At 41.7% G+C, this 13,961-nt stretch overlaps 1 protein-coding gene across 1 annotated transcript in view; it reads right to left on the reverse strand.

Moving 5' to 3' along the window:
* NEK4 (NIMA related kinase 4) overlaps positions 1-10,723 on the reverse strand; it is a 67,606-nt gene extending 56,883 nt beyond the window's left edge. The window contains exons 1-7 of the mRNA XM_042782445.1: positions 10,631-10,723; positions 8,691-8,957; positions 6,437-6,634; positions 6,191-6,298; positions 4,599-4,753; positions 2,675-2,816; positions 474-875 (exon numbers count right to left, since the gene is read on the reverse strand). Coding sequence (XP_042638379.1) covers positions 474-875; positions 2,675-2,816; positions 4,599-4,753; positions 6,191-6,298; positions 6,437-6,634; positions 8,691-8,957; positions 10,631-10,723 — 1,365 coding nt within the window. The remainder of the gene's footprint in view (positions 1-473; positions 876-2,674; positions 2,817-4,598; positions 4,754-6,190; positions 6,299-6,436; positions 6,635-8,690; positions 8,958-10,630) is intronic.
* Between the last annotated feature and the right edge of the window lie 3,238 nt (positions 10,724-13,961).

Genomic DNA, 13,961 nt, shown 5'->3' on the forward strand with positions numbered 1-13,961 from the left:
GGAGGGGAGCTGTTGCATTGTGGTAAATTGTGGTCAATGTCATGAGACAAAGTGTATGTGAACTGCTGTATGGAAAGTGAATTTGCTCTGTAAACTTTCAGCCAAATCACAATAAAAAAATTATTAAAAAAAAAAGAAATTAGATCAATCTACTAATTTATCAAAAGCAAGAGGGGATGTGATATTAACTAATTGGAACTTTTTATCCACTTGAAGCACTAAGGAAGAAAGATGCAGAATCAAGAAAAAAAACATATGAGCATGTTTCTGTTCAGCATGCTAATAACAGGGGCACAGAAGGGATCTAAGAACCCTTCAAGTCTGTCCTTCAGTTTGTTGTCTGTTTGAACTGGTAAACAGAGAACTGATTTTCCTAAAACAACAAGTGAATAACCAAGTAACACAAGTCACACCACAATAACCACCCTTTCCTATCATCTCTCTGAACCTACTACCTCACATGCATTACTCACCTGGTCCTTTGGCTTTTGGTCTTTCCTTAGAGCTGGCAGAGGCTTCACTGGATCATTCCCTGCTTTGGTGGCATCATCTGAGGACCACGTGGGAATCAGATTTTCCAGCTGACCACTGGACTTAGTGTTATCCTGCAATCTCTCTTTCTTCACTTTAGAAATACTGCATTTACCTTCTAATTCATTAATGGGATCTAAGTGTTGTGGTTGAGCCTCCTGAACTAAGCTCACTGAGTCCCTCATTTCTTCAGGTAAGATGTTGATATTTACTCTGCTGATTGTGGCTAGTGACTCTGCAGTATTGCTCATGTCTGGTTTGCAAGGGTGGCCTTTTGGACTGGCAGGCATCCTTAATGGGCCAATGATGACAGGCTTCTCCTGGGACGAACACTTATCTTCTCCCTGAGTGAAAACATACTTCCAAGTTACTATAGCACTCCTAACACCAAAGACAAAAATTAAAAAGGATCAATGGCCTAAATCTAAGAGCTAAAATGATAAAACTCTTAGAAGAAAACATAGGTGTAAATATTCATGACCTTGGATTTGGTAATAGATTCTTAGGAATGACACCAAAAGCACAAGCAAAAAAAAAAAAAAAAAGAAAACTAGATAAAACACACTTCACCAAAATTAAAAATTTATTGCCTTAAAATAACCTTTAAATCTTAAACCAAAAAAAAACTCCTGAAGTCTTCTTTAAACCAAACAAGTTTAATTAGTAAAGAATGTCTGCCTTAGGCATTGTGCTCTTAAGAACTGTATTTATAGGATCAAAATGACAACAGCAACTCGAAAAATTAGATAGGAAACTTAGGAGGCAGGGAGTTTATGTTAATAGAGGGTGAACAACTCAGAAAAGGAGGGTAGAATGGCTGCACAACTCAAGAATGCAATCGGTGTTACTGAATTGTACGTGCAGAAATTGCTGAACTGGTGTATGTTCTGCTGTGTATAGTCTCAACAACAAAAAATAAATTATTTTAAAAAACAACTTTTGTGCTTCAAAGAACACTGTCAAGAGAGTAAAACAATAGTCCACAAAATGGGAGAAACTATTTGCAAGTCATATATCTGATATGATATTAATATACAGAATATATAAGTAACTCCTATAACACAACAATAAAAGACAAACAACTCAAATTGAAAATGGGTAAAGGACTTGAACAGACATTTCTGCAAAGATATACAAATGGCCAATAAGTACATGAAAAAACTTTCAACATCATTAGTCATTCGGGATGTAAAACAAAACCACAATGAGATAGCACTTCACACCCACTGGGCTATGATCAAAATGATGGACAAAGACAAGTGCTGACAAGAATACAGAGAAAATGGAACCCTCATGTATTGCTGGTAGGAATGTAAAACGGTTTAGTCATTGTAGGAAAGTTTGGTAGTTTCTCAAAAATGTTAAACAGAATTACCATATAATTCAGCAATTTCTCCCCTAGGAGTATATCCAAAGGAACTGAAAACAGGCACTTGTACCCAAATATTCATAGAAGCACTATTCAATGGCCCATAGCCAGAAGGTAGGAATAACTCAAATGTCCAGTAAAGAATAAATGGATAAACAAAACTATGGTATATACATACCTGTAAAAAGGAATGAAGTACTAATAAATGCTACAAAATGGATGAACCACAAAAAACATTATGCTATAAGTCAGACATGAAAGAACAAATATTATATGACTCCACTTCCATGAAATAGTCAGAATAGGTAAACCCACAGAGATAGAAAGCAGATGGGTGGTTGCCAAGGGTTGGGAGGGGGGCAGAGGAAATGGGAAGTAACCGCTAAACAGATAGGGTTTTATTTGGGGCTGTTAAAAATGTTTTGGAAATATATTGAGGTAGTTATTGCACAACTTGTGAATGCACTAAATGTCAGTTAATTGTTCACTTTAAAATAATTTACTTTTTCTACATGAATCGCACCTCAATTTGAAAAAAAATTCTTCAAATAAAAAAGTTATTATGACATTGATTGCATGAGTAGTTTGATAGCTCACTTTGGATATAGTGGGCTAAATAAAATCTCCTTCACCAGGATTCTTTCTTTCTGATACAATTAACTACACAACAGAATCTTTAATAAAGCATAAGCATTTTACATAAAATAATTTTCTTAGGTAATCTATCATTTTAATATAGTTTCTAAGCGATGTACGCTTTACAAAGAAACATACCATTACATATGTCTTGGAGCCCTCAGAGGAGTGTGGTGGGGGTGAGATTACTTCATTACTGGATTCAGCCTTTCCAGAAACCACTGCAGCAACAGGCTTGGATTTAGAGTCACCATTTTTAACATTATTTTTGGAGGTTTTTCTTCATGAGAAGAAAAGTTATTATCAATATAGTGAAGATCAAAGGCTTTTAAGTAATGCGCAATGTATCTTTATTATGCTCTCTTATAGAACTGCTCCATTCATAGAAAATCATCTTCCAGAAATCTAGAGAACATTCTATAAATACTTGGCTAGAACTACTGAAAAAATGTCAAGGCTGTGAAAAAAAAGGGAAGTCTGAGGAATTGTCACAGACCCAAAAACACTAAGGAGATATGATGACTAAATGTCACATGGTACCCGAGACTTGATGCTGGTCCTGAAAAGGACATTCATGAAAAAACTAGTGACAGCCAAACTAAGTACATAACATACTGATAATGGTTTCTTTGTTTTTACAAAGGTACTGAGGTAAAATAAGATGTTAATGATAAGAGAAACTGGCCAAGGGATGTGTAGAACTCTCTGTACTACCTTTATAACTTTTCTATAAATATAAAATTATTCCAAAATTAAAGTTTTATTTTAAGAAGTCTATGGGATATTGCCTCATATAACAGAAGTATCAGGATAAGTTTCATCTGCAAGTGTCTCTTTTGTAACAATACCACAACTGCTTTGCCGTGTTTGATTAAAAATATTGGCATACTCATTCTTGACTTGCAGAATAAACATATAAATGAATAATCTCACCAACTGTTTTACTCTGTAATTTCTAAAACTGGGCTAAACCTCTGGAGAATTCAAGGGAAACCGGAGTCCAATGCTGTAGAATGTCAAAGGTCTGTTTGGTGGGAAGTTATAGATAATGTGAACAAAAGTGGTCCTTCTTTACCTCCTGGTGCCTCTCTAGCATTGATTCCTCTTCTCCCAAATCTAATACACCACATGGCAGGAGGAGAAGTCAAAGAGATTTCAAAGGTCTCATCCAAATCTTAAATCCTATCACTTATGATGAAAGGAAGGAACACTGGTGGCATAGTGGTTAAGTGCTTGGCTGCTAACTGAAAAGTCAGCAGTTCAAACCCACCAGCCACTCCAGGGGACAGAAAATGTGGCAACTTGCTTCTGTAAAGAGTAAGACTTGGAAACCCTATGGGGTAGTTCTATTCTGTCCTATAGGGTGGCTATGAGTAGGAGTCAACTTCATAGCAATAGATATGATACAGAAACAGCTGTTTGGTAAAGACAGAACCTGCAAATTAAAGAAAGGAATTCTTTTCCTTTTGAGAAGTTATATGAACTTCAAGGTAACCTAATGGAAGCTCTTAGAAATTTGTGCACTAATTTTTCGATGTAACTATTAGCCTACACAGTAAATAATGTAATAGGTTTCTTAGATAATCTCTCATTTTAAAATGGTTTCTAGAACTGACCCTTTTAAAAGAAACATACTCGATGTCTTGGAACCCTCTGAGGAATGTTAGAGAGTTCTCTAGATTTCTGATTTTAGAAAGTAAGAAGTGAAATGTCAACACGTAAAACCTAGTCATGCAACGTTATCTTTCAGTTCATGTCTAAAAAAAAAAAAGCTCACCATAAATTCTTGCAAATGAAAATTTTTGAAGTTACCCTAGGGAGTATACATAGTTTACACCAGACTGCTAACCTAAAGGCTGGTGGCTCAAGCTCACACAGAGGTACCACAGAAGATAGGCCTGGTGATCTGCTTCCATTAAGATTACAGCCAAGAAAACTCTATGGAACAGTTCTACTCTGTAACACATGGGGTCACCGTAAGTTGCTATCAAATCCATGGCAACTAATAACCTTCTTTTACTCCACCTATTTAGCCCAACTATTTGCAAAGGAAGTATCTTACGCCTTTGTGGCTTCCAAAAACATGGAGATTTGGCGCTTTATGTAAGGCTGCCTCAAGATGCTCCTCACAGATGGTCTTTCTTCAGGCCTTTTGCTCAGCATTGTTCTTATCAGTTCTGCTAACTCTGGGCTGTAATCTTTTGGCATTTGTGGCAGCTGCAAAGAGAATATCACAATTACGAATTAATGGTCTTGTGTAGCAGAGTTAGAGAAGGCAGAGGTTTCTCAGTATTTACGTAAAATCCTGTATCCACATAAATAGAAAATAACCAGCATATCAGTCTATAGGAAGCCTTCTGGTACCCTGATTAAAACAGCAAGTTGCAGGATTCTAGAGTCTATCTTTCAGCCCAGCAGCTCCATGTGAGGACTCTCTCCTTCAGAAATAAGAGCATTCATTTCTAAAGATTTATGAACCAGGATATTCACTGCAGTATGGTTCTTGCAGTCAAAATGGCTAGAAACAACTTCAATGTCCTCCATAGGGGACTTGTGGAATAAATTATGGAACATTTTATTAAAGAATACTAGGTGGCCACTTAAAAATTAAAAAAGATTTACAAGTATTGACCTGGAAGAAGATCCAGGTCACATATCAAGTCAAAAAAGCAAGTTGCAGACCAATGTGTACAACCTGATTCCATTTCAGGTTCTTATGTGCATATATGTACCCAGAGTTATATCTATGTAACAATGAAAAAAAGTCAGGAGGGCCGTGAAGTAAATTGCTAGCAGTGGTAATCTCTGGTGGATGAAAGTGGATAGGACAGAAGAATTTCACTCCTTTTTTGTTGGATTCTTCAAGTACAGTGATTATGAGCAATTTTTACTTTTTTTGTGCGTTTTCAGTATTTTCAAATTTAAAATTTTAATGGGTCTTGGTATAATACTAAAATCATTAGATGATTTAAGGCCTTAAAACTAATGGTGCTTAGATGCCTGGCACTGCAAAAGACAACTACCTTCGTAAGAACTAACATATACAGTTAGTCACTCTGGCATCCATACCACACACAACACTTCTGCGATTCTCAACTAGTTATCAGCAACTGGAACTAATTTAGACAGTTGTTGTTGTTGTTGTTGTGTGCCATCGAGTTGGACCTGACTCATAGCGACCCCTCCTTGGGTTTCTGAGGCAGTATCACTACGGAAGTAGATTGCCCAACCTTCCTTCTGAGGAGGAGCTGGTGGGTTTGAACCGCCAGCCTTCTGGTTAGCAGTCAAGTGCCTTAGGCACTATGCTACCAGAGCTTCTAATTTAGACAGAGTAGGCTCATTTAAAGGTGTTCATTTAATTATAAGCTGCTTAGGAGAAGATACCAAAAGCCTCTCAGGGTACCTACAAGGGATAAGGCAGTGGTTTTCAAAGGTCTAATCCTTTGAGTTATTAAGCCGCCTTTACAAATTAGTATTAAAATATTTCAATCCCCTTCCCCTCTCATTTAGCTGTCCCCACAGAATGATTCACCATTCTTAATTATCTACCTAATACCAAGTTTTACTCACTTTTGCCAGTAGCTACTTACAAAGCTGCATTAAGTAAACCTTCCTTCGAACATTAAAAACAATTAGTTCAAGAATGTCCTTTACCTTTCCTTCAATAATCCGATAAACTAAAGAATTCATGTCTTTTGCATTGAAAGCATGCTTTAGGGTAGCCATTTCATACACACAGCATCCCAGAGCCCAAACATCAGACTAGGAAAGAAAAAATAGTAAAGAGTTAAATGTAAGAATGTTTTACTCATTCATATCCCTCATCTCCACCCTGGGGTTCTAGAATTATGAATACTATCCTAGAGTCAAGATGAGTCAGCATACATGGCTCAGTCCTACCTTATAATTGTAGGGTTTGTTTGAGAACAATTCAGGACTCATGTAGTAAGGCGTGCCAATAAGTGTGCTAGCCATGTCACAGTGGTTCTCTAACACTCTGGCAATGCCTAGGTCACCCACTTTGATAATGTTCGTTCTTGTTAGGAAGACATTTTGCGTTTTCAGATCTCGGTGAAGGATGTGTTTCTCATGTAAATACTGAGAAGAGAAATAAAATTTCATTAAATATAAACATATTCCTGGCTCATTCGAACAGAACAAGGGAATACTGAATGGTTTAAAATCTGGAAGGGTGTGTGTCAGGATTTGCATCCTTTCAACATACTTACTCAATCTGTATGTTGAGTAAATAATCCAAGAGGCTGGACTATATGAAAAAGAACGTAGCATCAAGATTGAAGGAAGGTTCGTTAACAACCTCCGATATGCAGACTACACAACCCTGCTTGCTGAAAGGGAAGAGGACTTGAAGCACTTGCTGATGAAGATCAAAGACTACAGTCTGCAGTATGGCTTATAATAAAGAAAACAAAAATCCTTACAACTGGACCAGTAAGCAACATCATAATAAATGGAAAAAAGACTGAAGTTGTGAAGGGTTTCATTTTACTTGGCTCCACAATCAATGCCCATAGAAGCAGCAGTCAAGAAATCAAATGACCTATTACTTTGTGCAAATCTACTGCAAAAGACCTCTTTAAAGTATTAAAAGGCAAAGACGTCACTTTGAGGACTAAGGTGTGCCTAACCCAAGCTATGGTATTTTCGGTCACCTCATGTGCACACTAAATCTAGACAATGAATAAGGAAGATCAAAGAATTGATCCCTTTGAATTATGGTGCTGGCAAAGAATATCGAATACACTATAAACTGCCAAAAGAATGAACAAATCTGTCTTGGAAGAAATACAGCCCAAAAGCTCCTCAGAAGTGAGGATGGTGAGACTGTCTCACGTACTTTGGACATGTTATCAGGATGGATCAGTCCCCGGAGGAGGACATCGTACTTGGTAAAGGAGAGGATCAGCAAAAAAGAGGAAGCTCCTCAACAAGCTGGACTGACACGTGACCACACCAATGGGCTCAAACAGCAATTGTGAGGATGGCACAAGACCAGGCAGTGTTTTGTTCTGTTGCACATAGGGCTGCTGAGTTGGAACCAAACTGATGGCCCCTAACAACAACATATTCCTGGCTTCTTAGATACCAACTACAATTGCATGAGTTAAAAAAAAGCCTTGGTTACCTATATACCAAACACTCTTCTTTATAATCTCTACATAAAAGGTTTAATTTGGAACTTTCCAAGGTAGGAAAATTAAGTTTTATGCATTTATTTGCCCAGTACCCTACACAATTGTTCCCTGGTGCCTTGCCAATTAAATATGCTTACAAATTCCCACTGAAAGGAGAAGGATGTTTTACATGATGTCAGAGGCACACTCCTCTCAGACCCATCCAATCCTCAGCTTACTAATATTTTCAAATGTAATTAAGACCATTTCTACTTTGAGAGACTATCTTAGAATTTAAACAACAAAGTTAATTAATTCTCGGCAAGTCTGCTTAGTTCCAGAGTGGTATTTCAAAAAGTTTCACTTTTGAATACATGTATGTTATGACATAAACTTATTTTGCATTTATACCCACTCTGCTAATGCAGGTGAAAACCCAAATCCCTACAGTTTAGACATATTAATTAGCCCAGCCACCTTGCAGCATGACACGCTGACCAGCCATTAACAGCAATGGTTATCCTTTGCTCTTTGTCAACTATGCTATAAATCGACTTTGCTATAAATATTAAATGAATAGCGAATTGGTTTCCATCGCAATTAGATATGAAATCCAGGTTCAATATGCCCACAGCCACTGAATCGATTCCAACTCACAGTGACCCCTACTGGGTTTCCAAGGTGGTAAATCCTTACGGAAGTAGATTGCCTGTCTTCCTTCCCCGGGGGGGGGGGGGGGGCTAGTGAGTTTGTACCACCAACCTTCTGGTTAGCAGTCAAATGACTTAGACACCATGTCAGCAGAGCCCCTTAGATTCAATACAGGTTCAACATAGATAGCATTCATTCAGAAACTTTCCAACACTATAGAAAGAGGGATTGATTGCACTTCATAAATAGATTTACTAAAAAAACATATTTTTTCATGTAAGCATTCTGGGGGAAAAAAGGTCCTAAAATCCACCTGCCATCTCCCTGCCACCCTGGAGCAAGTGGGGTGCTATGAGTCTGGATAGTACCTGTAGAGCCATGGCGATCTGAACAAACCACTCCACCACCTGACTCTCAGGCAGAAGCTGGCCCTTCTGTTCCTTGAGCTTTCGGTACAGATCACCTCCTTCGCAGAAGCCCATGACAATGTAGAGCAGACCATCCCCTCCCTCCCATGACTCCTTGTAGGTGACAATGTTGGGGTGCTTCAGCTGAGACAAGAGCTGTGCTTCCTGCTCAGCAGCTCGCCGCTCTCGGATGGAAGCATTTCGGAGGTTCAGTTTTTTGATGACATACTACAAAGAAAACACATTTTTACAGAGGACAAATAAAGGTACAGTTTTGTAAGTTCACAAGTATTTGAGGGATCAAAACCAATCTTTTGGAATCTGGCAAATAACATACTCATTTTGTTACTCAAAAAGCACAAAATTGGGAAAAGTGTTTGCTATCACTAAAGATACTTTTTGCAGGTTAGACTTATATCAGGGTTAAGAGTCATAAACACTTATCCTTTCCATCTGCACTTTACAATTTCATTGTTGTTGTTGTTGTTATTTGCCGTCGAGTCAGCCCCGACTCATAGCGACCCCTCCTTGGGTTTCCAAGGCAGTATCACTACGGAAGTAGGATTGCCCAACCTTCCTTCCGAGGAGTGGCTGGTGGATTTGAACCACCAGCCTTCTGGTTAGCAGTCAAGTGCCTTAGCCACTATGCTACCAGAGCTCCCACAATTTCATTAGTGGCTAAAAAATGAGTCTGCGTTAATACACCACTGGGTCAATCATATAATCTGTGGTAGAGGGTTTAACCTCTGCGGTCCTCCTAAAAAGGAACATAAAAGATGGTTTAAATATACAACTGCCAACAGAATGGGTCCACAGTTTATATTAGATATCCAAAGAGATCTTTTAACCAAGTAAGATTAAAAACCACAGATTCTCAACATACAAAATTATCCCCACCTAAGAAAATTCAGTATGCCCTAACACCTAATACACTGCCCCCATTGGGTGACTGGCTGTTGTGTTCCAGGCAGAGCAACTGGTACCTGAGACAAGACAGAAGGGATGGGAAAACCTCATACTTATGGGGACACCTCCTCTCAGCTTGCCCAGAGCAGCCTGTTTTATGCCTGTTGTCCTGATACAATAATCATCAATAGTGGCTCCTTTCATTTTCAAAAGTATCCCAGTTTGTAAACTATATGGTCACTCTATTTATAAATCACATTAAAGAACTGGCTTATTATCCTGAGGGTAATGGCATAAAGTGTTTTAAGCAAAGGAGGAATGACACGATCAGATTTAAGTTTTAAAAAGATCACTGTGGCTGCAGTGAAGATGTTGGAATGGAAATAAGCAAGTCAGGAGGCAAAGAGACCAGTTGGAAGGTCATGGTCATGGCTTAACTTGAGATAATGGTGTAGTGGGTTGGGGTGGTACCAATGGAAATGGAGCGAAGGCTTGTTGGCTTAGCGACAAACATAATCAGTGTAGAGGAGGGTGTCGAGTATGACGCCTAGTTCTTTGGGCAACTGGCTTTTGGAGGTGCCACTCACTGAAATAGGGAACATGAGAGGAGGTCTGGCAGGAAGATGATGAATTGAGTTTTGAGTCCAGCAATCTGGAGGTCAGAGTTTGGAGCCCTTCATTCAAGGAGCAATGCTTGCTAGGCGCTGGATTACGTCCTGGAAATGCATAGTCCCTCAAGGAAGCATAACCCGTCCCCTTACTATCCCAACAACACCTCGCAGATGAAGCACACAAATCAATACAACAAAGGGGAAGTACAAGAAGTGTGGGTCGCATATCACAGGGGATCAGGGCCAGTCTAGTGGTATTAGCGATTATTTCCCTGAGAAAGTGTCATCCTAGGTGAGCTGCCTTCAGACCACCCCGGATCTGGCCCTTCAGATGGCGCCTTCGGCGCACCCCGCCTGCCCCCGCCGGGTCCCGGCCCAGCGGACCTGCCTGCCGTCCCGCCGGTGCCTCACGAGCGTCACCTCCCCGTAGCTGCCCCTGCCCACAGCCCGCAGGTAGCAGTAGGCGGCCAGGGGCATATTCCCGACGCAGGCTCAGTCGGGATGCGGCGGCCGCAGCGTGTAAGACAACAGGCCGAGGTTGTAGGCCCCGCTCATGCCCGGGAGGCGGCTGCAGCATCCGCTGCACCAGCGGCCCTACTCCGGCTGGGGAGAGGAGGCCCGGCCCACCGCGCCACCGCTGCCATAGCGATCTTATCTGGCGCAGCCGTGCGCATGCTCTGTCTTCCCCAGAGGACTCGCCATCGAGCAGAGACGCCGGCCAGGCTAGAGCGACTCCTCCAGCCTCTACATACGCACCCTTTAGCCTCAGCTCCACCACCAGGTTGGATGTTGTTATTGTTAAGTGCTGTAGAGTCGGCTCTGACTCAAAGCGACCCTGTGTAGAACAGAAGGAAACACCGCCGGCCGGGCGCCATCCTCACAATCTTTGCTATGCTTAAACCCATTGTCGCAGCCACTGTGTTAATCTATCTCACTGAGGCCTTCCTCTTTTTCACTGACCCTCTACTTTACCAAGTATGATATCCTTCTCCGGGGGCTGGTCCCTTCTGACGACAGGACCAAAGTACAAGAGAAAATCTGGCCATTCTCGTCTCTAAGGAGCATTCCAGCTGTACTTCTTCCACTACAGATTTGTTCGTTCTTCCGGCAACCCATAGCATTTTCAGTATTCTTCGTTAAGCCCGCAAGTCAAATGCATCAGTTCTTCTTCCATCTTCCTTGTTCATTGTCCAGCTGTCACTTGCATATGAGGCGATTGAAAACATCACGGCTTGGGTCAGGAGCAACTTAGTCTTCAAAGTGACATCTTTCCTCTTTAACACTATAGTTTAAGAAGTCTTTTTGCAGCAGATTACCCAGTGCAATACGTGATCTGATTTTTTGACCGCTCCTTCCCTGGGCGTTAATTGTGGATCCAAGTTAAATGAAATTCCTGACAAGTTCAATCTGCATAGGCTTGACAACTTCAGGCCAATAAGAGCTCGGACTCTAGAACAGGCACCAGCTGGCTCAGTGCTACTTGCACTTCTACCCAGAGGCTGTTGCCACAGAGGAGGCCAGCCAGTGTGTCATCTGGACCTGGCACCCCTGTCAGCAGGAGGGAGTCCAGGGAGGCAGCACATTCCACCTTCTCAGGAGCCATTTGGAGACCTTGCCTCATTAATACCCAAAATAGTCAGCAGATTTTGTACTATTTAAATGCAAATTGTTAGAAGGAGATAGTTGGTGAGAAGTTGTTGTTATGTGCCGTCGAGTCGCACCCTACTCATACCGACCCCTCCTTAGGTTTCCGAGGTGGTATCACTACAGAAGTAGATTGCCCAACCTTCCTTCTGAGGAGTGGCTGGTGGGCTTGATCCACCAGCCTTCTGGTTAGCAGTCAAGTGCCTTAGGCACGATGCTACCAGAGGTCCTCTAATAGCCTCACAGCTTGCTCACTCCCAAAACCTCCTGCAATTTCTTGGCTCTTCTGCCTCCAAGAAAGAGTCCTAGAAAATAATTCAGATCCCCTAGAGGCTTTTCCAATCTTCATCCATCTCTCCTCTTCTCAGCAGCTTTTGCCCCTCTGAGGCATCTTTTCCTCTCTTGGTTTCTAGGATTTTATTGGTTCTCCTGCTTTCCTGTTCACTTCTGTTTTCCTTTGACTTCTCAAGCTCATTCCAGATTTGAGGTTTCCCAAGGTTCTGTGCTCTGCTGTCTGCTTTTACCACCATGTCCAAACTAGCTCTTCTTCAAATCTATCATTCTCTCTACAGGTATTTACTGAGGGCCTTCAAGGAACCCTGTGAAGGAGACAGAACAGCTCCCCTGTGGGACTTATAGTTGAGGGGAAAGAAGGCCATAATCAATGAAGCACATTAAGTTGTCATCTCCAGCTGAGGTCAATGGTCTACAAGAAGACACTGGACTTGCAGTGATGCTGCCCCAAACAAGCAGGCTCGAGCTGAGGTTTGTAGGAAAATGTTTTCATGCCAAGGTAGCAACATGTGCTAAGTAAAGCCCAATGGACTCTTTTCATGACTAACCCCACGATACAGTGTGAACTCCCTGAGGGCTGGGCAAAGCCCGCCTGCTTCACTCTAAACTCAGCCTTTGTCATAAGGCTGGCACACAGCAGGTGTGAATGAATGAATTGAGAGTTGATAAACTAATGAATAAAACAGCATCTACCTACAGAGATCCAGAAGTCTATAAGTTTGAAGCTGAGAGACTCAGAGGGGCCATGGGCCAGGTGAGAAGGGGGCAGTGGTCAGCAGGGGCCAGATCACTCATGAACTGGGTATGTTTTAGGCAGAGAAGGGCCTGGAGCAGATGGACCTCTTTAAATGATGACTCTGGCTGGGGCCTGGATGGAGCACTGAGGGAACAGAATGGAAGTAAGGGGAGCAGCCATTTAGGCGAGGGACGATGGTGGCTTGGACTCAGTGGTGCCTGGGGATTTGGAGAGAAGTGAATGGATGAGAGAAATATTTAGGTCAGAGGTGGCAATGGATGGTCTAAGAGAGGGAAGCATCCAGGATGCCACCTAGCTTTCTGACTTGGATGCCTGATTGGATGGCAGTGGCCTTCATTAGGCAAAGACACCAGTTGGAAGGTCATGGTCATGGCTTAACTTGAGAGGAAGACTACTCCTGGAGTGGGACAAAGGGAGGGGATAAGAAAGGTCACGGGTTTAGTTTGGCCATGAGATTGAGGGGCTCTGAGCTTTCAGGATGAGAGGTCAGCAGTCAGGTGGCTGTGAGGTCTAGCTCAGAGAAGGGAGTTTTCCATAGATATCAGCAGCACAGCCACCCTCCCAGGCCCCTAGATTCAATCCTCAGCAAGCCCAACTGCTTTCCGTCCACCCCCACCTCCCACAGCCACAGGGTAAGTGAACTTATCCTCTTCTTCCATAACATAGGGACAGTCATAGTATCTAATTTGTGAGTAGATGAATTAAGACACAAAAGATGCTCAGTTTTCTCTGTTCCCCTGACCCCAGTACCTCCCAGTACCTCCAGTATGTATACACACACACACACACACACACATAGGAGCCCTGGTGGCATAGTGCCTAAGGCATTTGACTGCTAACCAGAAGATTGGTGGTTCAAACCCACCAGCTGTGCTGCAGAAGGAAGACTGAGCAATCTACTTCTGTAAAGATTTACCACCTCAGTGGTTGCTATTAGTCAGAATCAACTTGATGGCAGTGAGTTTGGTGTATATATATATATATATATATATATATTGTTGTTGTTGTTTGCCGTCGAGT

Source organism: Orycteropus afer, unplaced genomic scaffold (assembly GCF_000298275.1).
Source record: "Orycteropus afer afer isolate SDZICR_OR568_19922 unplaced genomic scaffold, OryAfe1.0 scaffold00323, whole genome shotgun sequence".
In the NCBI taxonomy this organism is placed as follows: domain Eukaryota; kingdom Metazoa; phylum Chordata; class Mammalia; order Tubulidentata; family Orycteropodidae; genus Orycteropus; species Orycteropus afer.